Source organism: Alexandromys fortis, unplaced genomic scaffold (genome assembly GCF_014885135.2).
Source record: "Alexandromys fortis isolate MF-2015 unplaced genomic scaffold, M_Fortis_MF-2015_v1.1 scaffold_33, whole genome shotgun sequence".
NCBI lineage: Eukaryota > Metazoa > Chordata > Mammalia > Rodentia > Cricetidae > Alexandromys > Alexandromys fortis.
Window position 1 is genome coordinate 13,357,300 of NW_026067917.1, and position 27,371 is coordinate 13,384,670.

Here is a 27,371-nt window from a genome sequence, read left to right on the forward strand (position 1 = left end):
ATTTGCTTATTGTTTCAGTGAGTGATTGTTTCTCTTGAGTTTGGCGTATAGATGCGTATGCAATTTTGGTGTCAAATGCTGTGATTATTTAAACATGCCTAGAGTTTCATTTACACTGGGCCTGTGACCTTCTCCGCCCACCCCCATCCCAGTTCTTCTGCCTACAATCTTCTCATGTGAGACCCACTTTTGGTTGAATGAAGGCATACTGTTCTTTTTATTTCTATAAATGTGGTGTTACTGGTAGTGGCCTTAGGGATTATTGTTGCTGTATTATGCATGTCATGGACATTTTTTAAAAAAAAAAATCTTTCCTTTTGGCAATAAAACTTTCCTATGGAAATCACAGTATGCAAATATTCACTATCCCAGCACTCCTGTAAAATTTATTACTTTAAAGAATTTCCTCTCAAAAATAATAGATCCACTTTCCCAGGACTTTATGAATCCTTGAGGCCAACAAATCTCTCAGGACCAGCTGACTTCTCTGTCTATTGAATCTCTATATCACAATCAGACAGGCTATAGGGTTGTTTGTCTGCAAAGAAGGAGATGGGCGATACGTCTCCAATTCATAGAATTCTGCATCCATTGACACGGGAGCACATGGCACAAGTGATAACACAGCGCTAATGGGCAGAGCAAGGGGAGCCACTGACTGCAAACAAACCCCTTGGCTCAGACTCTTTGTTTCAGTGTAGTGCTGCCATGCATTGAACTTGGGTGCTTTGATTTGCTTTGTAATGGGAACAGAACTAAAAAGAGAATAGAACAGAAGTACATCTATAATGAGCGCTGAAGTGATCAAGGAGAACTACATCCAACAAAAGACCCATTTATCAGTGTCATGAAAATTCTTTGAATAACCACAATGTGTTTTTTTTGTTTTTTTGTTTTTCTTTTTGCCATGAAGTCTTTTATCCTTATGGGCTGTTGTAATAGGTGTATCTCCAGAGGCTAGATAAAGGTTTTTGCACACAATTAAAAGGGATGAAAACGTTTTCAAAATAAAAGTAGAAATATCAGTTCTTTAGAGGAAATCTATAAGTGCCGTGGATTTTTGAAGGTATTTCTTCCCTCGTCATTTTATCTAATTGTCAGAGTAGGCTTGTAAGCTACATATCATTACCAATTTATGTGATAAAATCAATCGGATTTGGAACTAAATCCTGCTTTCTTTCTCCTCATCTGGATTATAATAGCATGCAAACATGAAGATGCACCGTTTAACAAGGTAATAGAAGAGCACGGTGAATTCTACCGTCAGCATCTTTCAGTGATGTCACATGGCATCAGTGATGCCTTCTGATTTTTAGCTGCCTAAAATTATGTATTTTAAAAGTGCTACTGTTGAGAATACTACCACATTAGCCTCGGCTTAGATAATGAAGGGATGGTAGGAACGTCTAGTTCTGACCAATCTAAATACATTGCTGTACTCTTTACCTTAGAGAGAAGACTCCAGAAAAGTTGAGACTTGCTAGAGAAAGACAATGTGAAATTTGTACTAAAATATTTGGGTAGTAGACATTGTATAGTTGAAAAATAGGGCATTGTGAAAGGACCCCAATGGCAAACCTTTGTACAAGGCCTGGTCTCAACTTTCACAGTCACAAAAGTCATAGGAGACTGATGACATCGCAAATTATAAAACCAACCTCTCTAACTTTAGACATCTTTTATCTTTGATTTTTCCAAAAGAGCACAGGTTCCACAGCTATGATTTACATAACACACTTCCTCTGCGTCTCATGTGCTGACTTAGAGCATGGCTTTGTTCTTGCCCTTCCTCTTGTTGGAATCTTCCTTACCATACCCCAAATTAGAACACTGATTACCACCTATAAGTTGGTGAGCAGTAAATCTGGTCCAACAGTCTTGACTCTTTCGCTCTCCATTACTTCATTGTAAACGCTGTCAAAATCTTCCTCAGTAGCTTCAAACTCAGTATACTGAGCACTGAATTCTCTGATTTCTTTTCTGATCCTCCATTGAGAATCAATCTGTTCTCCTTGCTGCCTCTTTTTCTTAATAGTGCCACCAGTCATAGGAGTACCTAAGCATGAATCCTAGGGATCACCGTGAATTTTATTTACCACACCACATCAGCAGTTATAGCTCTTTTGTTCTGTGTCTTCCAAATGGCAAACTATTAGTTTCATCTAACTCTGGCTAGTAGTCGTCAATGTTTTGTGACTGAAATTCACATCTCCAGGATCCTTCTACTCTGGATTTTATATTTCTAGAAGTAGATAATCATTCATTAAAGATTCTGTTGAAACAAAGCTTCCTCTATAAAGGTTTGCCTAGCTTAACTATTTTTTTCTGCTCTACTGCCATATTGAATAAGTAACAAAATATCATTTCCTACCCTCTGAATTGTGTTTTGGGCAACAGAAACTCAGTCCTGTTAGCTTTCTCTTCTCAAAGCTCAGAACATAGCAGGCAATGAAATAGTGATTGACTCGAATACAAACCTGACTTTTTCTCCTCAAATACTCCTGTAATTCTGCAATTACTCTTTATAAATACCCAGAATGGTTTATGTATTCTACTTGAGTTTCTTCTCACATTTAAAAATAGTGCACACAGTTTCTCTCAAGTCTGCACTGCTCTTCCAATAAAACAACTTTGATTCCAGGACACTTACAGATGCTGGTCAATGCCTTCTTCAGATCAAGTATGAACATCAAGACATGATCTGGGCTACATGAATAGACTAACAGTTTTGTACAGTCTGTATCCCTAATGCAGCTGAATCTTGTGAGAACATTTAAGCATCATATCTCCATGTATCTAGGGGACAATTAAACATTCAGATATTTTCAGAATAATGACGATTCCTGTAGGAAAGCTTTTCAAAGATTAAGTGTACAAGATAACATTTCGATTAGTTTTTTAAATTTTTTAATTGAAAATAAAGTTGTTTCAAATAATTCAGATTATGGCTTCCCCTCCCCCAACTTCTCCCAGTTTCTTCTCACCTTCAAGAGTAGGCAGCAACACCAAACAAACTAATTTTGGCATTTTTTGTAGTTCCTTAGTCTCATATTGCTTTGGCAAACATATTTCATCCTTTCTATTAGTTTCAACTTTCTCCTTTTGGCTTTCAAGACCTTTTTGAATCTTAGTGTTTAATAAAATATGAGCTAGCTCTGCTAATTTTGAGACACTTGGAGATTGCTAATTTCATATAGCAATAAAGATTCCATAAGTTTATCCAATTACTTTTTAAAAATAAGCCAGATATTCTCTCTCAATACCTGAAACTTCCTGTCTTTTCTTTTTAAGTTATTCCTAGCTAACAAAGTGAACTTAAATTTGTTTACCTTGATTTATTTAAAGACAGTAATCACTGAGCCACTTGCACTAAAAATCTACACAAAGATTTCACTCAATGGTAAACTATCTTTACATGAATTTGTCTTTCAAATATATCCATTATAGTCTACCTAAATTTTAAAAAAATGAGAAAATACATAGAACAGAACTTTCTTCAAAATGTTCACTTTCTCAAGATTTCTTCCTAACAAAGGAAGAACAGAAGAGGTTAAGGGGGGATTGAGGAGAAAAGAAAAGAGGGTATTGGATAAAAAAAGGAAAAGAGAGAATAGAGAAGAAAAGAAATATGCAAGGCGTTTGAAAGAACTGAATATATCTTTGAGGATAAAAGCAAAACAGTGAAGGAAGTCCCATGAAGACAAAGATATTAAATTGCCTAGAAATTTATTTTATATAACACTACATATTTATGCTTTGCTGCAGAATTTTCCTTTCAATCTAGTGGATTTGGCTTTTAGCTAAATCGCCATAACATACATAATCATGAACAGTGAGCAAATCTATAAAAATTACATAGAAAAATATGCAATAAACTGCAGAGTCATATTATTAAGAATTACAAAGAACCTCTTATTAAGTGTTTGAATATGAAGTCGGCTGCACAAACCGGAATCAGAGAGAACAAAACGGACTCAGTGTGGCTTCCACAGGCAAGCTTGTAAATCACCAGAAGAGCAAAACTAGCAAGAACAGCAAAGCTGTGACATATTGGGGTAACGAGGCTGAGCCAGCACTTGAAAGAGCCTGAGATCACCATCTTAAGAAGGATTCTCATTGCCTTGAATCTGACACTTTCAGAATGTCAAGGATTATCTACTGAAAGAACCCGGTTCACAGATTCATATCGGGATTTTATACACTTTTTCTCCATGAAAGAAGTTTCAGTATTAGATGTTTGACAACAGGTCACAAAACATTTTTTCAGTATGAATTGCTTTGAACCAAATGTGTACACTTTCAGTTGTGTAAACTGATTACATTAATAAGTCCTCATCCCTGTTCAAAATACTGTGTATCTGGTCAGCAAACTTCCAGAACCACGTGGTTCATAATTCACTTTTTTCTACTAGACAGACTCAGATGCAGACTGATCTGCATGGGAGCAAGCAGGCAGTTCTGTGATCTTTGCACTTTGCCTTTTAATCACATTGCTCTTATTATTTCTGCTTCTTGTCAGTTCCTCTGACCATTTACTCTTGTTCATTCAAAGATATTTACAAAGACATTTCCAGGTGTGGGAATTTATGGATCACAGTTAAAGCCTGCTACAACCCTACACAAAGAATTACGGGCAACTGAGGGATGCCAAGATGGGGAGAAATAGACCTCCACAGCAAAGAACATAGCTATAAGGTTATCCAGTACTAAGTTGTCAGCTGTGAAAAAATATAAGTAACATTATAGGTATTGAGCAGGTTCTATTTATGTATTTAGAAATAAATATGTATATACATATTCATGTATACTTATAGCAACAATTAATGAAAAATAGATGCCATGAATTTGAAAACGATCAAGGAGAGCTGTTTGGGGTGGGGGGGTGTTTCAGGGAGGAAAGAGAAAGCAGAATGAAGCAATTATATTATACAAACAAAAATAAAAGAAATAATTGAAAAGTAAGTCAATTATTCAGAAAAAAATAATAAAACTTTGGGGAAAAACTGGTGTAGGAGGTCCTTCTGTTTATGTGTTGCTTTCATTGGTTGAATAAAGAAACTGCTTTGGCCTTTTGATAGGGCGGGGAAGACAGAACAGGATGCTGGGAAGAAGGGTAGTGTGGCAGACACCACGCTTCTCCTGCCCTAGACGGACACTGATTAGACTCATGCCAGTAAGCCACAGTTAAGTGGCGATATATATTAATAGAGATGGGTTAAACTAATATGTGAGAGTTAGGCAATAAGAGGGTAGAAATAATGGGCCAGGCAGTAATTTAATTAATATAATTTCTGTGTGGTTATTCCGGGGGTTAAGCTAGCCAGGCGGACAGGACAAAAGCAGACCCTATCGTCTCTCATACAACACAAAACAAAGCATAGTTTTAAAAGTATGGAGCTATCACGACTTTCTTAAAAATTTCAGATGCATTATATTCAGCATTTTAAATTTGCTAAGATTTTAAAATAGGCTTTTAGGAAGTGTCTATTACTATGTTTTATAACATTGTTTATCAGATTAACGATGCATTATGTTATATTTAAAGATGAGTCTTTATTATACCAAACAAGATGGAAAAGTCCTTGTGGAATAAACTGGGTTCTTTTACCTGTTGCAAGAAATAATACAGATAAATTCAAGGTTAGAATTTAATGCAAATTTTCACTTCCAATTTCCAAGTGATGTCTCAATCACACTCAACAGATTTATTCACGAAAAATATAAAGTCTTGAGAATGATATCTATTTAATTCATAGTGCTGTGTCAGCTTCTAGATAAAAGCTGTGCTACATCCTAGCCAAGCTCCTGTCAACTTTTAACAGTCATGGTGGCCTTAATTGACACATGTAAGAGTATTGGCTTTGAGTCTGGGACACTAGTCCTAAGCTTGAATAGTCCTGAATTTCTTGTGACCTGTCTGTTTTTTGGAAGATCCACCTACAAACTGTAATTCTGACTGACCAGAAACTTACAACCCATCCTGGTATTTGGAAAACGTGGAAACTCATTCGGATCCAGGCTTGTGGTACAGAGGATGATTAGTGTCTCTCTCTAGCAAGGAGCTCCATTCATCTTCGCTCTTACCTTAGTTTGTCAAAACATGGGGGAGACTATATGTAACAGGAGATTATTTTCAAATAACCATGTTGTTGTCAGTAAGCTGTTTCCATGCATTTGTGTTTCCTAGATTATCATTACATCATTAGCCCATAGATCAGACCTAGTCAGAATAGGTATTAAATACATGTGAATGCCTCAAATTTTATAGAGCCTCTCTCCAAATCTAATTAGATTTCTTGAAATTACCTATTCCCAAATGAAAAACACAATACTGGATGCATAATCATTGATTTTTATTTTCTTTTCAACAAACTTCCACAGGCTCTTACTATGAGCATATTAAGTGCATGTTCTTAAAAATTGATATTACCAAGAAGAGAGCAGAAATAAGTACCTAAGTAAAAACAAATTGCTAAATAAATCAGTAGGTGAATAAAAATAATAATAATAAATATTTGAGTGAAATTCTGAAGAAGACAGTAAAGAGTAAAGGTGAGCACCCTGTGAGGAATCTGAGCCTAAGTGAGCGTCTTAGAGAAGACTTGTCAATGTGCTGAGGGTAATGCTGATGAAGACAGAGAACCACGAGTCAGACTCAAATCAGGATTAGACAAAGGAAGAAATGTGAGCTGGCCCTGTGAAGGATCACCAAATAGTTTTATATTGAGAAATGTGTGTTTTGAGGTGTGAAGAACTTGAGAAACAACCATTTGCAATAGGAAGAGGAGAGCAGCCTTAAACTACAATTTGGACCCATGAAACATCGTTGGGCCTTTCTCAGATGGAATTGCACAAGTCTCTGCTAAGATAGTACTCTACTGATAACATTCTATAAGGGGACTCAAAATAAATTATCTAGCCCTCTCAAAGACCAGCATTGGAAATGTTAAAGATAGAAATACTAGTGTGCAATATATATATGTCTCAGTTTTCAGCATACTTTGAATTAAAAAAAAACTGATTTTCTTCAACTATCTTTGCCACTTAGTAAAATAGTGTATATCTCTTCTCTTAAAGAATAAATAAATTCAATTTAGTGAGAAAACAAATGTAAGGTATTAGAACTTTGTATACATATGACAAAAATAGGATTATAAGCGCAATTCAATGTTAATTTTATCTTTAAAGTAGGGAATATATTTTCCCTCGAAGAATAAGTAAAGCTTTTCTCTATAGAAATAATTGGGCAGATATAAGTAGAATTCCAAATACCGTGAGAGAAGATGAAGACATTTAGAAACGTATGGGCTTCTTCAGGAAACAATCTTATCTGAGAGTTGATCCAGTATGTACAAAAAGAAATGCCCATAAAGGAATGATCTTTTTAATACTTAAACATTTATTAGAGTCGTAACATAATAGAGTTAAGTAAGAATCAGTGTTAGGAAGAAATATAAGCCCCTAGCAAAATTTTGACTGTCAATATAATCCCAGCACTAAAAACTAAAAGCAACTAAACTAAAATGTCTTATAAAACCACATCTGTGTTTTTAAAAAGTTATTTCATTTCTACTTTAATTTATAATTTTCCTTGCTTATTATACAAAGTTTGTTATCTAGGTGATGGCTCCCTTTTATCATAAAAATATAATGCACTATTTTTATGACAATATTTTATGCAGGGTTTTGTTTATACTTGGTGTTCATAGTCACTATATTTTAAAGGAAGGCAAAAAATACTGTTCTCTTGAATGCCTGTAGATGAAGTATCTAATTATTTTTTAAAATGGTAAACATTTATTAATTTTCTATATTAAATGCTATGATAAGTCATTTAAATGTTATTTTTAATCAACTAGTCTTTTGATATATGTATTACTTTCATCCTCAGAAGATAGAACAATCTTTATAAGTTGTATTAGTCTCCTTGAGCTTCTGCACAAAAGTTTCACAGACTGGGTTGATTATGTAACAGAAGTTTGTTTTCCTATAGTCCATGTTATAGAATTCCAATATCAATGTGCAAACAAGGCTAAGTCCTTGTCCTATACACGGCTCTTCCCTTTCTTGTCTTCGGAGTCTTTTCTCTATGCACCAATGAAGTGAATGGGAGCTTTTTAGTATCTTATCTGAAGGTCACAGTCCTAACGTCCTAAAGCCCTTCATCTCATGGTACCCTTTCCACAGATAGAGTCACAGCAGGGACTGAGGCTTCAACATGAATAATAAGGACATAAAGGTGGGAACCCAGAGAGCCTAATGTCAGACAAATGAACTTCCACTTGTGATGTTTTCACTGTTTTTCCTGTGTTTTCCAGAATCTCTGGCAATATAGGGAAAAAAGGAACAAATAATTAGGTAGAAATTTACTTAGGGTGAATATAGAAAAATATCTCATTAACATAGAGTTCATTAAAATTAAAACAACCTGCATTATCAGACAATTTCAAGAGAATAAATCAATAGAAAAAGCTATTTACAAAAGGCACATCCAGCAAATGCTCTACCACTGAGCTGTACCTACGATCTTAACGTATTGGTTGCAGAAAATGTACCACTCTGGTGGAGGATGATGTCGGGGGCTATATATATGGAAACATTTGCACTTGGTGTTCAAATTTGAAAACAAAAACAAAACAAAACTAAAACTGCTCTACAGAATAAAGTCTTATATTAAAATCACACCAGTGATTCAAGCAAGAGAATTTGATTCGTGATTGAAGAGGCCTACATGTTTTCCTTTTACAATATTTTTATTACTGCTTTTAGCTTTTGAGATTGTAACAGAATTACACTGTTTTACCCTTCCCTGCCCTCTCTTCAAACCTTCCCATGTACCCATTATCTCTCTCTTTCAAATTCATGGCATCTTGTTTTCATCAAGTGCTGCTACATGCCTATATCTAATACATATATATTCCTAAGTTTACCTTCTTGCTCTGTATAATGCTACTTGTTTTAAAGGGTGATGATTTGATATTAAATTATCAGTTGGTGTGCTCTTCTGTGCAAAGGACTAATTATACCACTTTCAGCACTCCTTTGTTACTAGTGTTCTCTGTGAAGGATTAAAGTCTCCTCACCTCATGACTCTTGATGTTGCCATTGTGAACAACTGAAGTTCACATTTAGTCAGTCATGTTGGGGAGAGTTTGTAGATGTAGCTTATGACTTTATGAAGAGATACAGTCTCACAGCAAAATCTCTGCTTCTTAGGACCTTACGATCTTTCTTCTTGCCCTTCAGCAATGTGCACTGAAACTTATGTACAGGGTATTTTTAGGCAAATATACCTATATCACTTGGACCCACCACACTGCATTTTGATAGTTTGTGGTTTCACGTCTTGGTCTCTTTCATTTGCAAAGAAAACTTTCCTTGATGAGGGATGAAGACTCTACTTATATGTGGCTATAAGGATAAATATTTGGAATGTAGTTAGGGATTGTGCTGGGTTAGTAAAATGGTGGTGGTAGATATCCTCCAAGATCCATGACTTCTCTAGCCCTGGGGAGTTAGCTAGGTTTCCAGCACCAGGTTGGGCGGGTCTTAAATTGGTTAACTCCATGCTATGCATGTCAGTACTGCACCCTCAGAGATATCTTGCATGCTAGTCATTGTGTTTTATAGGTGTCATATCTGGGTGGGTTGTTTGTTGCTTTCCTCCTTTGAAGCTTGCTAAGCAATGTAATTCACCATAAACTGAATATTTTTAATTTCAAGAAATCCTAAGGACAGTATAATAATGATCCAACTTATTAACACAGTTTCTGCAGTTTTGACTAGTAATCTCATGGGAATCATCATTATTGTAACTAGACACTTTTGTTTGATATGTATTATAAATTCGCATGAAGAGATAAGATCAATTCGGACAGTGGTGGCACTCACCTTTAATTCCAACACACAGGAGGCAGGGGTAGGTGGTTCTCTGTGAGTTGAGGCCAGCCTGGTCTACAAGAGATACTTCCAGACAGCTGAAGCTATTACTGAAAGAAACTCTGTTAAGAGAGAGAGAAAGAAAGGGACAGACAAGAAAGAGATAAGATCAGTATAAATTTATCTACAATATCAAGATTTTTACAAGATTGTAACATGTGAGTAATATGGGATTCCCTTCTGTATGCTGTAAATATCATTGGCTAATAAAGAAACTGTTTTAGGCCTGTTCAAGGCAGAACTTAGGTAGGTGGGGAAAACTAAACTGAATGCTGGGAGAAAGAAAAGGCAGAATAAGAGAGAACCCATGGAACCACCAGAGGAGAAAGACATGAGCTGCTAGTTGGAACCTTGCTGGTAGGCCATGAGACTTGTGGTAAAATATAAAATAATAGGAATGGGATAATTTAATATGTAAGAGGTGGCTAGGAATGTTCTAGAGTCATTGGCCAAGCACTGTTTCAAATAAAATAGTTTCTGTGTGATTATTTTGGGAGTCTGGGCAGCCAGAAAATGAACAAGCAGCCTCCTACTACAAATTGAAACTAGAGCTAATGGGCCAAGCAATGATTTAAATAATATAGTTTCTGTGTGGTTATTTCAGGGCTTGGCGACCTGGATGATCAAGCAGCCACCTACAATATGTGAATGTTGTCATAGGTCCTGAAACAAGAATATAAATGGGGGCAGGGTGCATGACAATCAGTACTAAAAGAAAGCTTAGCAAAATACTGATAATACTGCTAACTAGACATTTGAAAACTCTAGATAACAACAATATGTTTTTATGCAGGAATGTAACAAAGCAGAAACAGACTGCCAGAGAAAGCCAATTCATTGTTAGATTTTGATATAGTAAATCAGCTGTATACATATATGGATAAACAAATACAAGATAAACTTGAGTAAAAATGAGTATATCTGCATTGCCAAGCATTATGTAACACAATCCTATAACATTCTTTTGCCCTAATCTTGAATTGAAGCTATCTTTTTACTAATGTTTTTGCTCAGGAACTTTACTTAAAGTCATGATTCTCTCCTGATTCTGAGGAACTGATTATGGCAATGTTTGACTTCACATAAATATTGTTTCTGAATAAGAATTACATATCATGTAAGAAACTTAACTTTGTGGCTCCATCTCCTATATTGATCCTATCTAAAGAAGTTTTCATCTGTATAGGACTGGGGTGAATATGAGTAAATGTAGCTAGTAGAATGTTCTATGACATAAAAATGTGGGTTTTTTTTCTTACTTGTATGGGTAAAAATGTATCGATTTCATTTTACTACAAAGTATGATGTAAAAAATTAGGTGAGGTACAGTAGAATAAGCTTGTAGTTTCAGCACAAGGGAGCTAGAAACCAGAGGCTCGGAGGTCCAAGGTCATCTTAAATTGCATAGTTAGTTTGAGGTAAGTGAGATCCTGCCTGAGCTAAGTGAGACCCTGTCTCAAAGAAACAAAATAAATAAATATCACTAGTGGTAGTTTGAATTAGGATGGCCCCTTGTAGGCTTATATATCTGAATGATTAGTATCAGGGAAAGGCACTACATGAGCAGGATTAGGAGGTGTGGCCCTGTTGGAGTACATGTGGTCTCATTGGAGGATGTGTATCACTGGGGGTGGGCTTTGAAGTTTCAAAAGCCAAAGCCAGGCCCAGCAGCTCTTTCTTCCTTCTGTTTGTGGATTCAGCAGAAATCTTAGCTACTTCTCCAGCACCAAGTATGACTGTATGCCATGTAAGCTCTTTTCCATGCTGATAATGGTTTAAACCTCTGAAAGTGTAAGTAAGCCCTCAGTTTATTGCTTTCTTCTATAATAGTTGCCTTGGTCATACTACCTCTTCTTCACAGTAGTAGAATACTAAGCAAGACATCACCAAATATTTGTGGTCATTGTCTCAATAATTGAAAATATGAATTGTTTTATAGGTTTAAAATAGTAAAGAAAGCCATTAGAGTAGAAAGATGGCTGGACAGAGGGTCAATTCTCAGAACCTATAAAGTGGCTCTCAACCATCTGCAACTACATTTGCAAAGAACTTGAAATACTTTTCTATCATCCCATGAGACCAGTCATGTACATGATGCACAAACTTTTCACAAAAGCAAAACTCCTATATACATAAGTTATAATAAGTAATAAAATAATGAGGAAAATATTCTAGTCATTAACTGGGTCTTTCAAATCTTGGAACACAGTAGACACAAGTCTACATTGTTTTAGCAAATACAAATTGTCTCTAATTCATTCTGTATCTTGGCTCATCTTTCTCACCATTGCCACGTGCTAGCAAGTCAAGAGTCACCTACAAGCTGATGAACCAGAAGAAAGCTTTATGTTAAGGGTGAGTCCATCAGATTACAGCTACTCTCACTAGCAGAGTGCCTTCATTTGCAGACTGATTTTCAACAATGTGCAATGTCGTTAGAGTGTGTCTAGCTTTAGAGAGAACATATATCATTGTAGGAGGATGTGGGCCTGCTTTTCATCCCAGCCACCCGGCTAGCTTACACCGGAAATAACCACACAGAAATTGTATTAATTAAATCACTGCCTGACCCATTATCTCTAGCCTCTTATCGGCTAACTCTCACATCTTGATTTAACCCATTTCTATTAATCTGTATATCACAGAGTCGTGGCTTATAGGGAAAGATTCAGTATGTCTTATTCTGGCAGCTCCATGGAGGTTCTCTGACTCTGCTTTCTTCCTCCCAGGATTCAGTTCTGTCTTATCCACCTACCTACGTTCTGCCCTATCAGACCAAGCAGTTTCTTTATCGATTAGCCAATGAAAGCAACACATAAACAGAAGGACCTCCTACACCAATATCATACTGCCTGTCATTTAAGTTCTCCCTTGCTCTTTGTTCAAAGTTTTAGCTAGTTAATTAGTAGCATTTCCACTGTTTAGCCGCTGGCACACTAACTTGGAGAAAATACAGTGAGCGGGCAGAACTGCAAACAGTGTGCATTTTTTCGCATCACCATGACTACATCAGCACGGAAGCAGTGCTAACTGTGCTGTGGTACCCAGTGTCCCACCACTGCTTGAACCTCTGTCTACTGAAAGAGAGAGGCATCTAACAGTTCGCCGTGGTCTGCTGAGCTCTGATTCTGAGTGGACATCGCATGTAAACAGGGTTTGTGAGCACACACACAAAACCATCTCAGCACTTCAGAAATAGAAACTGGAGGCTCAGATACTTCAAGGTCTTCTTAAATTACATAGTGAGTTTGAGGTCAGTCTGAAATAAATGAGACCCTGTTGCAAAGAAACAAGATAGCAAAAAGAAATAAATAGCTACCATTATATATTTTGGGTACATTGCCTCAATACACATTTGAATGTTTGCATGGGTTTAAAATAATGAGGTGTGGATCACAAGAGATGGATCCATTGTTAAGCTGAACAGAAAAGGCTGGGGCAGTTAGAACTGACATGTGCTTATTCCTTCCTCACTGTTACACACTACAGACTCTGAAATATGACTGATAGACAAAAGCTAGGAATGCTAAGTAGATACCTACCTTCTGGAAGCTAATAAAATATTATAATTTCATAAAACCATTTCTGGCATAATCTACTAATAAAACATGAAATGAATTGTTTATGATTAGGGATGAAAAACATCCAGGGTTACAAAGAGCAACATACAAGACAATGATGTGCCAAGAAGGACAGCCAAGGCCTCAATTCAGCTGTACCAATTTCAACACAAGAACATAGGGATCCAAGTGATTTACTTAGAATCTGTTACTGTGATGGTTGGAATGAGAATGGCTCCAATAAGCTCCTATATTTTGAATGTTTACTTAACAGTTAGTGGAACTATTTGGGACAGATTAGGAAGTGTGACCTTCCTGGAGGAGGTGTGTCACTGGGGTTGGAGTTTTGAGGTTTCCTAAGCCAATGCCAAACCCAGTTTCTTTCCTTTTTGGCCTGCTGTTTGCAGACAAAGATATAAAGCACTGAACTATGTATGTATGTATGTCTGCTTCTGGCCATGATAATCATGAACTCACCCTGTAAAACTGTAGGGAAACCCCGACTTTAAATGCTTTCTGTTATGAGTTGCCTTGGTCAAGGTGTCTCTTCATAGCAATAGAACAGTGACTAAGATAGTTATTTTCTTGTATGTCCAAAGAGAGAAAAGAATGTTGTTTCTCCTGGTATGCTACTGTGAACACTAACCTGAGGACCAAGAAACTGATAGGAGGCCATGCTCAGCAGGTGTCAAGTTCTCCATATTATGTAAAAGCAGATGGCTTGTGAGGTGCCCAAGATTAGTAAGTGTAAGATCCAGCCCAGTTTAAAATAAAGGATATTAACAAAACCCTAACAGCTGGCTTACTATGAAAACTTTAGCTCTGAAAATTAGATTTCAGGGAAAAGTTTGAGCCAAATATGTTAGTTTTCTCCTCAGATGCCAAGTAGTCTGTTGTGTAGACTTAACTGTGGTCTTCCGTCTCATTCGTCAACATTATAATTGTCAAATGATTTCTTAATTTTATTGATGCACTGTGGAAGTTCATTCTGTGTTCTTGCTCTTTAGCTTCATTGAAGCTGCATGGATTGAGGTTTGCAACTAGAGATACAGTCTGTTTCTGGGTTGTCGGTGTTGCTCAGTTCTGCCTTCAAATGAAACTGCCAGTCACTTTGTCTATCCTTGTTTGGAAGAAAAGTGTGTTGTATGTCTTGCCTCTATTTACCTTAAAGGACAATATAGATGAAAGTGTACATGACCTTTTCATTCACCTAGGAACAAAAATAAGTGGATGGACAGCAATAAACCACATCTAAGAAAGTACCTGATGCCACTCAAGGCTACTGTGTATAGGCAGAGCTGAAGAGTCCTGGAGCTCCTCAAGATAAAGAACTTCAAGAGAAGGCCAGAAGAAACTCCTAATTTTGAACAATGATAGTTGGTTTGTTTACTTTGTCTTGCTTCAACATAGCTAACCACAGTCCCTTAATACAAATATTGCACCATTAGCGCCCATAACTAAACAATGCAGAATGGGACCACACCGCAACACTTCCCCATTAGCTACTCTTGGCCTTGTTCACTGAACTGTTGGATCACTGTAGAATGATTCGCTGATGCCCCTGCAGCCTTCACTCCACACTCACATCCATCCAAGGATCCACAAGCAGGTTATGTGATATTGCTGCGGTGTGCAGCAATTTTGTCCATCAGTCTGATGACATGCTGCCATGGGTACCAGCCCATTTGCTTACTGGGTAAGTCTCCTCACTGCCTCTGCATTATAGAGTCTGATCTCCATCTCCATATTGGACTCCTTCCTTTCACCTTTCTCTTTCTAGAGCCACAATTCAGCACGCAAAGTGATGCTGGCCCAGTATTGAATATCTAATTCAGTGTAGCAATGTAGGCACAGACCTCACGGCCACTTTGGTCCTTGTTTTAGCCATTGGCTATCTAATTCCAGTTTTCAATAGCTTATGATTTGGATTTTTATTCTTAAAAAAAAGAAAAAAATATCATGTTCTAACTAGGATCTTTTCCAAAGCAGACAAGTCGTACAGAATAACAAATGGTATAACATATGGCTGGAAGCAGTTGTCTTTATGAAATAATTTTACCACTGTACTAGGAAACAGTGTGTGATTATATCAAAAGTAAATGAGCAAAGAATGAATTTGTATGACAAATTTGGAAAAACTAGAATCTGCTGGCTACAAATTTAATAACATGAAAATAATTCTTTTCTCCTTGCGGTAGTACAGCATCTTATTCTGAGCTCTAAAATAATTCCTAAATTAATTAACTTGTCTGCTGTGTTCTACAGATGTTCATTAGAAGGTGTGAGGAAATATGCTAATATGCCTTTTGAACTAACTTGAAAGTCAGATTAACAATTATGTTGCACACATGTAATGTTTTCTCCAATGCTCTTTTTTTTCTATTAAAAAAAAAAACAAAAAACTGATGCCAATGACTACCAACAATGTATAATATATATGTATACTATATTATATGTAATGTGATTATTATATATTTACTAATATATATATATAATATAATATGTTGTTATATGTTAATAAGGTTTATTTAATACAGTGCTTAAATTCTCTGAGATACCTGACTTTATTTCCTGTCCTCCTGTCCCACAAATCTGCTGATGTAAATAGGCAATTTATAGCTTGAAATCATGACGGTAAAGAAACACCTCATTTGAATCAACACTGCACCCAAGAGGGAACAACCCTTCAGTGCCTCACCGTTATTTTATTTTTTTATCAAGACAAGAGAGGAAAAGTGTTGTTTTCAGTCAATCAGAGTGAGTTTAGCTACCTCCTGACTCTATAAGAGAGGGATTCAGTGTGACTGTCTTCAAAGGCACTAGGAGTAAGGAAATTTCACATTATGTGAAATTCATTTCTAGAAACTTCATTTCTAGGAATTCAAATACCTCAGGATTTGAAGACTGCTGAGAGAGAGTATATTCAGAATCAGGTGGATCATGTGACATGATAAAATAGACAGTCACAAAATTATTGTATCTCACATGGGAAATTCATTGATTCTTTGGCTTAACAGGGCCTTCTGCCCCATCCACATCACATATTAAGAGAAGGCTACGGAAAGAAAGTTAATTTAGTATGTTTTATTATGAATTATGAGACTAAATGAATTTTCTGTTTTATATTTAATATACAGGGCTATGAGTTTAAACTCCCGTACTTTTATAAGAAAAGATAAGTGAATCTGGCTTTATTTCTGTTCAGGTCAAAAGCCATACATAGCAGCAAAGGCATAAAGGCATAAAGGTCAGTTTGGTGTTGATATGGAATGTATGGTCAAGAAACAGAGAATGGTGAATGATTCTTCTCAGACAGTTTATTCCTTTTCGTGCAGTCTGGGAGCCCAGTCTATGGAACAGTACCACAGAAATTTAGCCTCATGCTACCTGTATCAGTCAATGGAATTTTGGGAAAAAAAATCCCTCATTGACACTTCCAGGAATTCATCTCCAGGGTGATTCTAAATCCTCTCAAGGTGACAATCAATATAAATCACAGACTCAGTTACATCTCTTGATGTGGCAATATGCCTGAAGGGAATGATTTAATGAGAGAAAGGTTTAATGGGACTCGAGTGAATGGGTTGAAGCTTGGATAGAAAGGTATTCAGGAAGACAGCAGTCAAGGAATACCACAAAGTCACACCACACAAATAACCTCACAGAAGAAATTTATTGGGAGGAAAAAAAAAACCAGGAGGGTTGCTGCCTCTGTTCAAGTGAGAAACAACAGAGAACTGAGCAGCAAGCAGGGTTTATATAGATTTTCTTGTGAAGGGAGTGGGTGGACCTCTACAGAGTGAAACTTTCCAGGGTAGGGATTAGTAGGATTTCAATTCCAGAGCTTGGGCTTTTTATCTGGAGAAAAGGGTCTGGGACTGGTTGTTAGGGCAATTAGAGTTCTGTAGGTTGAACCTGGCAGTTGAAGGTCATCAGGGGAGGGGACCTGGCCACTCATATACCTAGAGGGGCTTGTAGTCATGGAGGGGAAAACTTGGCAGTAGGGGTGAGATGTGGACTGGTGTACAGATAGAGAAAGATAGGAAAGGGGGGTGGGGCTTTAAAGACTTCCAGGCTTGCTCTCAGTGGCCACTTCCTCTATCTCCTAAAGGTTCTACAACTTTCCAAAATAGCACTGTTTGCTAGCTGTGGATGAAGTATCCAAACACCTGTCTCAAAACACAACAGTCTCATATTAACTGATCATTAAAGTCAGAATCTCTCTCATCCTGATAGACTAAGTAGCTCACCTTGGACTGATTTTTTTTTCTACAGAATACTCTTTGTCTGTATTCACAGAAGGTGTGTGTGTGTGTGTGTGTGTGTGTGTGTGTGTGTGTTACAGAATAAGTATAATGATAGCTGTGTGTTGTATGATTAATTTATAATGATAGTTATAACTAGATAAATGGAAGCACATGAATGAAGAGTCTTTTATTTTATCTATTTATTTTATTAGATGATGTCTCTCTATTGTAACTCTAGCTAACCTGGGTCTCACACAGATACACCTGGAATTAAAGGTGTGTGCCACTAAGCATGGCCCTTAGAAGCCAGTTTTAAATTAGAATAACTCGTCAGTTAGAATCAAATAAACCCATGGCTAGATGAATAAGAGAAGAGACCCCTTGTTACAAACACTGTCACTGGCTTAGTCTGACAAAGCTTCTTGTCTCCTGATTTTTGAATTCTTTTCCTAGCATGAAAGATGAATGCTAAAAAAAAAAAAAATCTGACACTATCTCAGAATTTAGTATAAAAACGAGTTATTTACTTAGGGGTAGACTCACAGAGGACAGTCCTCTGCATGAACAAGGAAGAGGAACTGAATCCAGCAGTCAGAAAGGAGAGCAAGTGTGTACTTTACCTGGGCATTTATAGTATAAGAGGCCACGCCCAAGTGGGAGAGTATATTTTTAAAATTGATTTTATTGAGCTCTTGCTGTGGGAGAATTGTCTGTATTCTGTCAATCATGTTTTAAATAAACACTGATTGGCCAGGCAGGAAGTATAGGTGGGTCAACCAGATAGGAAGTAAAGGAGGGGCAATGAGAATAGGAGAATGTTGGAAAGGGGGAAACCCATTCCTCCCATTCCTGTCCAGATGTGACCTACCCTGCTGAAAAGGGTACTGAGCCATGTGGCTAACATAGACTAGAATAATGAGCTAACATAAGTTATAAGAGCTAATATGAAGCCTGAGATAATGGGCCAATCAGTTTCTAATCTTATGGAGACCTCTGTGTGATTTCCTTTGGGGCTTACTGGCTGTGGGGTACCAGGTGGGACAGATAACCCAACAAGCTGGCCCACATGTTACAAGCTCTATATTTTTCTCTGTTTCCCTTCCTGTCTCTCTCCTCTTCAACCCTCTCCTATAGTCCCCATGCTCCCAATTTACTCAGGAGATCTTGCCTTTTTCAACTTCCCATGTATATTAGACCCATGTATGTCTCTCTTAGAGTCCTCGTTATTGTCTAGTTTCTCTAGAACTGTGAATTATAGGCTGAATTTCTTTGCTTTATGTTTAAAAACCACTTATGAGTGGGTAAATATGATAATTGTATTTCTGGATCTGTGTTACCTCACTCAATATGATGTTTTCTAGCTTCATGCATTTGCCTGAAAATTTCAAGATGTCATTTTTTTTCTGCTATGTAGTACTCCATTGTGTAAATGTACCACATTTTCCTTACCCATTCTTTGGTAGAGGGACATTTAGGTTGTTTCTGGCTGTGACAAACAATACTGCTGTGAGCATAGTTGAGCACATGTCCTTGTGGTACGACTGAGCATCCTTTGGATATATAGCCAGCAAAAAGTGGTATTGCTGGGTCTGGAGGAAGGTTGTTTCCTAATTTTCTGAGAAATTGCCATACTGATATTCAAAGGGCCTGTACCTGTTTCTGTTAATGTCCCTGGTCTGGATCTGCTCCTGCAGAGGTCCCTGGCTTTGAGTTGGTCCTGCAAAGGTCTCTGGCTCTGATCTATCCTCTAGGAGGTTCCAGACTTGGGTGTGCCCATATGCACAGAGGACCTGGCTCAGGCTTACTCCCTCAGTAGTCCCAGACTCACACTTGGACCCACAGAGGTTTCTGGTTCCTGTCAACTCCCTGGGAGGTCCCAAACTGACGCCCAGACCCAAAGAGGTTCTATCTCATGCCTACTCCCTCATAAGTCCCAGACTCATGCCCAGACCTGCAGAGGTCTCTGGTACCTACCTATAACCTCATAGGTCCTAGACTCATGCCTGAACCCACAGAGGTCTTTGGCTCTGGTCCACTCCCTCAGAGGTTGCTCCCTTGTACCTGCTCCTGTGGAGCTCACTGTATCAGGTCTGTTCTGGCCCAGGTCACTGGCTCAATCCTGCTCCTGTGGAGCTTGCTGTCACAGGACTGCTCTGGCCCAGGTTGCTGGCTCAGTACTGCCTCCTCAAATGCCCCTAGTCTGGATCTGCTCCTGGTCCCGTGGAGTTCACCTTCCCAGGCCTGCTCCAACACAGGTCGCTGGCTTAGCCCTGCTCCTGTGGAATTTTACTGTCTCAGGCCTGCTCCAGCATACATCACTGGCTAAGTCTCATGGCCTGGTATCTTAAAGGCTACTGGCTGAAGGAATTCCTACAGCACCGCATGTTTGATCACCTTCTGTTAAGTTTTTTTTTTTTTTGTTTTACTTTAAACAGCTAACATCACAACATACCACAAAATTTCCCATCACCTTGAACCAATAGGATGACCTTGGGTACAGTTTTATTTTCTTGAATTCTGAAGAAGCCCACTCTATTTAAATTCTTCCTGAGCACAGTTCAGCTGCTATAAGCATTCCTGAGCTCTGCGTCTTACTAATTTAACTTTATTCTTCTGTCACACAACTACCCATGCTGCAGACTGAGAATTCAAGTGCGCTCTCCACACATGCGTACAACACTTCTTTCCATGTATCAATGGAAAGCTATGAACTCATAAGCTTGGATGCCAAATTAATAAGGAGCGGACTTTGGATTGATTCTATCCATTGTCTGCTCAAAGAAATAACCTTCTTATATGACGAGGAAGGTTATTTAGATTAGGTTAACTGAGGTAGAGCGATCCACCCTAAATGTGAGTGTCACTATTCCATGGCCTGGCATTAGAAAATGCATTAGAAAAGATAAAGTTAACTGAACAGAAGAATTCATCACTCTGCTTCTTTGCAACAGATGCCATATGATCAGTAATCTCCTACTCCTGCTGCTGACTTTGCTGCCATAAAGGACTTCTTTCTCAGATGCAAGCTGAAATAAATTCTTTATTAAGTTTTTTGGTCATGTTTTGCTGCAATAAGAAAAGCAACTAATACAAACACAGAAACTACCTGACAGCCAGCCATATGCCCTATTATTGTGACAGATTTGTGGATGCTTTTTAGATTAAGCTAAACCTAAAACAGATATTATAAACTATGTCAGGCTGGCAAAGAATATGCATTTCTCTTTTAGTTTTCACCATGAATGTTATCGTCAAACAAAATGTGAAAATTCTTTAGACATAGGATCATGGTGCTCAGAAAGCACAAAGACCAAGTCAGAAGACAGATAATGGGAGTGCTCATAAGGCAGGCAAGATTGGAGCAATACAACTCCATATGGAACAGTAAAAAAAAATGTCATGAGAAAATGCTTGGGTCATTGTGGGAGTTCAGGATTGCTATTGTCAGACTTCTGAATAAGTTTGAGTCGATGATCATAAAAAGAAGACATATTCCATAGCCTATAAGATGGACTTAGCATAGAAAAGGAGGCAGAGACTAGTTGCAGAACTATTGTCATATCCAGCTCTGGATTCAAGTTGGAAGGAGCCAGAGGAATGAAAGAAAGGCACAAATGTAAGGAAGAAGTAAGGACGTTTCTGTTGAAGTGTACAACTGTTAGTAAGCCTTCTTCCTTTGGCTAAGCTTTTTAAGAAATAATTTTGCCAAAGACAGGATTGCATAGTATAATATCAGGATAAAACAAAAGCATCTTATGACATTTGGACAAAGGGGAAGTGGCCATAGGAAGACAGTACAAAGAGAAATATTAACTAATGGGGCAGGAAGATGTCAATAAATTGGCAAAACCAACAGTGGTAAGTGATAGAGACACGGTATAGGTTAAACCTTAATGATTGTATTGAACTGGGGATTTAAATGTAGCTTGAATTGCTTCTCTAGTTTAGAAGCCATAGGAACAACGAATATATCTTTTATTAGTAGTCTTGCAGTGAAGCCCAAAGCCTAGAGAAAAGTATGGGTGAAGAAAATTCCAATGGAAAACTGTAGATCTGATAACAGTAAATTATAATAGCTTGTGGTAAACAAAGATGCTAATTAATTCTTAGACCAAATGGTTATAAGGTAATCCTCATTTGAACTAACCACTTTGCCTGCAAAGAAAAGCTGCAAATTGGAGTCCTTGTGTGTCGTTCATGGGAACATAGAATAGTGCAGTTGCCATTGAAAAGTTTGGCAGTCCCTTTTAAGCTAAACATAGCATTACCATATGACTCACAATTTCTCTCCTAGATATGAACTGAAAACTGTGCCCCAGACAGAAACTTGCACACCGAACTGTTTGCATCATTATTCACAATTACCAAAAGCATATTCAACCAAATGTCCATCATTGAACTAATGGATAAACAAATCCTGGTGTGTATATATAAAAAGTGTTTATATATAACCATCAAAAGGAATGGAATTCTAGCATATCTGCATAGAGCACTTAGGATCACAGTACTAAGTAACAAATCAGGCAACAAAGATATGAACGAATATGATATGTATTAGTTACTTTTCTATTGTGATAAAACACTACGACTAAGGCAACTTTTTTTCTAATAAGTTTTAAGTTTATGTGAGTTCCAAGGAAATGAGCCCTCATGACAGGAAAGGATGGAAGCAAGGGTCAGGCATGGATGCAAAACCAGGAAGCTCAAAACTCATGTGTCAATTACCAGCACCATGATTTGAATTTAAAAGAACACCTCCAGTCATTTACTTCCTCCATAAAGAACACACTTCCTAAATTCGCCTAATCAGCACAGCCAACTAGGTACCCAATGTTCAAATATCTGAGTCTATGGAATCTTTTGTCATTCAAACTACTCCACTCTACTCCCTGACTCCCATAAACTCATATATCATAATGCAAAGGGCATTTAGTCCAACTTGAAAAATTCCTCACAGCCATTCACATTCCCAACACTGTTTGTAAGTTCAAAGTCTCTTCTGTGACCCAAGGGTATTTCTCAATTTCAACCCATGGAAAGAAAGAAAAAAGAGGGGAAAAAAAAGCAAATTGCATGCTTCCAACATAGTACAGAGTTTATATATGTTTTAATAAAGGTTAAAATGGCTAGATTTTTCCATAATGGAAAAGAAAAATATCAGGTTTAGGCAAGTTGTAAGAGTGTTGGTAAGTGGTTTAAAGTATATGAAACATGAGTTATTATGATATGTATGTTGATAGTAAAACTGCCAAATTCAAAGTTTAAAACATTGATGTTAAATGTTAAATCTCTACTTAAATTAATAGAGCTCTCATAAATATTAATCCACTTTTGGTAACAGTTATAAGTATGGACTACTGAAACTTTAAGAAAACAGTAAAATTTAAAGTCTATGTTGAGTTGACAAATTGCTCCTGAGCAGTTCATGCATTTTATTTTTGAGTAATAAATAAGCTTATTCAATTATGAATTGTCCTTGGAAGCTATGGAGAATTCTATGAGAGACATGAATTTTGCTAAGTTAATTTTTAAAAAAGAGGTATTTTAGATACATCAGCAGGGCTATTGTTTGTTTTTGATCTGCTTTGGACTCCTTCTAACAGAAAAAACAGTTAATAAATATGTGTAAACAGGCTTATGCAGACTCATGTGTTGCAATCACGGTAAAGCCCAAAGTTATCAGCGTGAGCATGTTATAAACAATTTAAAATGATCAAAGGAAATTTAAATTTTTAAGCTTGTGCCTATCATTTTAATTGTTTTTCTAATTAAAGCTTTAGCATCCAGTATATCTAAGTGTTACAAGGAGTATATGACTATCTTATGAGAACTCCATTAATTTAAGTAGAGGCTTAACATCAATCTGGTACACTTAGAACCTAAAATTTTAATACCATATGTACATCTATAATTCTCATGTTTCACATACCTTAGATCATTTACTAACATCCTCACAACCTGCTTGAATCTATAAATGTGTGGTTTAGATGCATTACTCATGAACATTTAGTCCTCAATAGTTTAAAATTACAGTTATTCAATAGCTTAGTTTGTAAAGGTTGATCACATGGGGGAACTCAAGGCAAGTAAACTTGGTTAATAGCAAACCTTAAAGGCAGGTCAATCAAACACGGCAGAATAGGAGTGTTAGGGAATCTCAAGATCTATTATTAACTTTTGGACAGCAAAAGTTCCAGTTTTTTAGAATGTAGGAGATAGTTTCAGAACATCGCATTGCTGCAGCACAGAATATACATTACCATTCCAAAGGGAAAGATTGGAGGCATAGTAAAGAAATACTAAAACAAAATCAAAATCCCATAGGGCAAACATCAAACTTTTTCCAGTGTGTAAGGGTTTAGATGGATCCCCTCTAGCTTTGCTCCCTGCAATATACATCTCCCTCATGTTGGTTTCAGTTCCTGTGTGTAGTACTCCTTGGTAGCTCTGACATCTCTAATAACTCGGAGTCTCCACTTACATATTTCCATGCAATGGCCTTTTGACTTCTCAAAGCCTTTGTGCAGGGACTCACATGCTACACACTGCCTGGTCTCAATGGTTGTCTAGAATCTAAGGAAGAATCTGCAACCCCTTCATTCTTGCATCCTTCATGCCTTTAAAGTCAACACCATACGGATGGCACTGTCATGTTTGGCTGCTACGGATAACCCCTGTCCCCTGAATTACATTAGCGTCAATATTCAGGCACTTTCTAAGAACAACAAAAGAATGGTTTAGGCTCTTTCACAAGTTGGAAGCTTAGGTTAGTCCTGACACCATTGTTTTTGACCCAGTGTAGAATATGATGACTCTCCTTAGCAGGGGTAATATCCTTATTTCTTTCAACACACATTGCAACTGCCACATTATGCTTCCTAATGCTCTTTTTCTCTTCCAACTCAACATTTAAGTTTTTCTTCTGCTCTACTTGCACATTGTAGTTGTAGACATGTATAAGAGCCATTAATAATTGCCACTGCACATACTCAATATTATACTGTCTTAAAAAATCTTTTGCCAAGGAAATAAATGTGGTACCTTTGATTCATTTATTTAGCCTAGGAAAGTTCTTAGGACAACAGCAGAAGAAAGCTAGATTATATGCTAAAACATCACACCCTTGGCTTCTAGCCCAGTTTTTCTTATTGTTGCCTTCTAAAATCTCTGAGCTGTAGTTCACATTGCTCCCAGCAGTATGGTACTTTTCTGTTGCTGTGATAAAACACACAACCAAGGCAACATATGGAAGGAACAGTTTATTTGGGCTGTAGTTCCAGATGGATAAGTGTCTATTGTGGTGGAGAAGCATGGTAGCAAGTTGCAGTCATGGAAGCTGGAAGAATAAGATAAAACCTCACATCTTCAACCTCAAGTACAAATTGGAGAGAGAGAGAGAGAGAGAGAGAGAGAGAGAGAGAGAGAGAGAGAGCTGGAAGTAGTGTAAGACTTTTCTCCTCAAACTCTTCAAAGCCCATCCTCAATAACATACTCTTTCCATATGGCCACACCTCCTAAGCCTCCCCCAGACAGTGCCAACTTCAAGAAACTTCAAATATATGCACTGATAAGGTACATTCTCATTTAAACCACCATATCTGTAATCCCACTGTTAGAGAATATTTTTATCAATCAAATTAGTACATTATAAGGGGTTTAGAGAGTAGGGATCTGTTGCTTAATGGCAGAATTTCAGTTTGGGACAGTGGAACTCTTCAAAAACACCATAGTGATTATTATACAACTTAGTGAAAAACCAATGTAATTTAATTCTTACACATAAAATGGCTATAATTTAGAAATAGTAAAAATGTCCATTTCTGGGTGTGTTCACTTCTCTTTGCTGTAAACAAAATACCTGAGAGAATTGACTTATACAAATGAAAGACTAAGAAGTTTCACTCACGTTGGCTTGCTCCTGTGTTTCAGGAATTGTAATAAGGCAAATATAATGGTGAAGAGTGTGCATGTACTAACAAAAACAGTCTTGTTAACTCTGTGGGAGATCAGTAGAACACACTTCCAAATGTGTGTGTAAGGGCTTCTCCAGAGACATCATGAGGGATCACATCTGATCAATGGATTGAATCTTTATGGGTCCCTAGCAAAATAGCTTTATTTGGAGGTGATATGGGTCTAAAGTAGGAGATTGTAGGAGGAGATCCTTGAAAGGCTGTGTCTTGTTTTGTTTTCTTCCTCAATGGCCATTCAGCTGGTGGACTCATACCCTGAAACGGACAGTCAAATAAATATTTCTTCTCCCAACTTGTTTCTGCCAGCTTGTTCACAAAGATAAGAAACCCTTGACATTGCTGTTTACCTTGTGGCGGTCAGTAAGCAATTAGAGAGAGATGAAGGGCTAGTATTCCCTTCAAGGACATGTTCCCACTTGCATGTTTTCTAGGAGTCACCTCCTATAGGCCTATGACCTTCTATGAGCGTCACAGGCTAGCAAACAAACCTTCGAACTTGGCCTTCATAGAATATTTAAGAACTAAACTCTAATAAGTGAACTGAGTAAATACGTGTCGTATTTTCAGGAAGTAGGATATTAGTTCTGGAAATACATGACCATTCATATCAAAAACAGATATGGAAGAACCTTAAATGCATATTACGAAGGGAAGATAATCAATCTGGAAAGGCTGCTTACCATATGATTCCAGCTATAAGACATTCTGGGAAAAGTGAAACTATGAAAATGGTTAAAAAAAAATAGTGGTTGACAGAAACCAAATGAGGCTAAGGATGTACAGGCTAAGTATAAAAGATGTTTTATAGCAATGAAACTACTCAGTATAGTCTATAAGGGTTGATAAAGATTCTTATCCACTTTTTCAAATCTATAGATCTTACTGTAACCTAGGGAAGACTCTGTATTATGATGTGTATAACTTTAAAAAAAAAGTGTACCATGCTTGGTGAATGCTGACTATAGGGGAAGATTGCCCATAGGAGTGAGAGGTACAGATATCTGTACTTTGACCTGAGTTTGCTGCAAGCTTAAAAGTACTCAAAATATCATCCATTAAATATAGTTAAAATGACAAAGGATTTCATGTATGCTTCATCACAGGAGGAGAAATTCAAAAGAAGCTTCAATGGATGCTGTAGTATTAAAGATGGGAGGGAAAACATAATCTGAATCTTTGGGATGCTGAGGAGAATTCCCTCACTTCCTCAGGCTAGCTGCTTTTTCCTCTGAAAAGACAGAAGGGCCACTGTAAGTGAGACTGTGCCAGCATCTCCCCCCGATACTCTGGGACTGAAGCTGCTTCTTCTTGATTGGAATTACTATATTGCTGACACAGCTGAGAGAATGCACCTGTCAGAAACTGGTCTGAATTTGAAGGTTCTCTTATTTTGTTTCAAAGTAGTTTGTAGTCTGTACGGACACAACTTAAGTGTGTGATCCTGCATTGTATTTTGTCAACATGAAGCGAGTGAGTTAAAGTACACTGTACAACACAGCTCTTCTGTTAATTCTTGATTAATTTACGCTTGGATAAATGTCCTCCAGCCTTTAACCCAAGGAGAAGTTGGTATCCAACTACTTAATTGAAGGTTTTCTAGTTAACAGTCATTAACTTTTTGGCAATGTGCATCCTTAATTTAGAACAACATT

The 27,371-nt window shown here is 37.4% G+C and overlaps 1 protein-coding gene across 1 annotated transcript in view; it reads left to right on the forward strand.

Annotated features, from left to right (window-relative positions):
• The first annotated feature begins 16,127 nt into the window (after positions 1-16,127).
• Nxph2 (neurexophilin 2) overlaps positions 16,128-27,371 on the forward strand; it is a 41,972-nt gene continuing 30,728 nt past the window's right edge. Inside the window, exon 1 of the mRNA XM_050139954.1 lies at positions 16,128-16,133. Within this exon, the coding sequence (XP_049995911.1) occupies positions 16,128-16,133 (6 nt within the window). The remainder of the gene's footprint in view (positions 16,134-27,371) is intronic.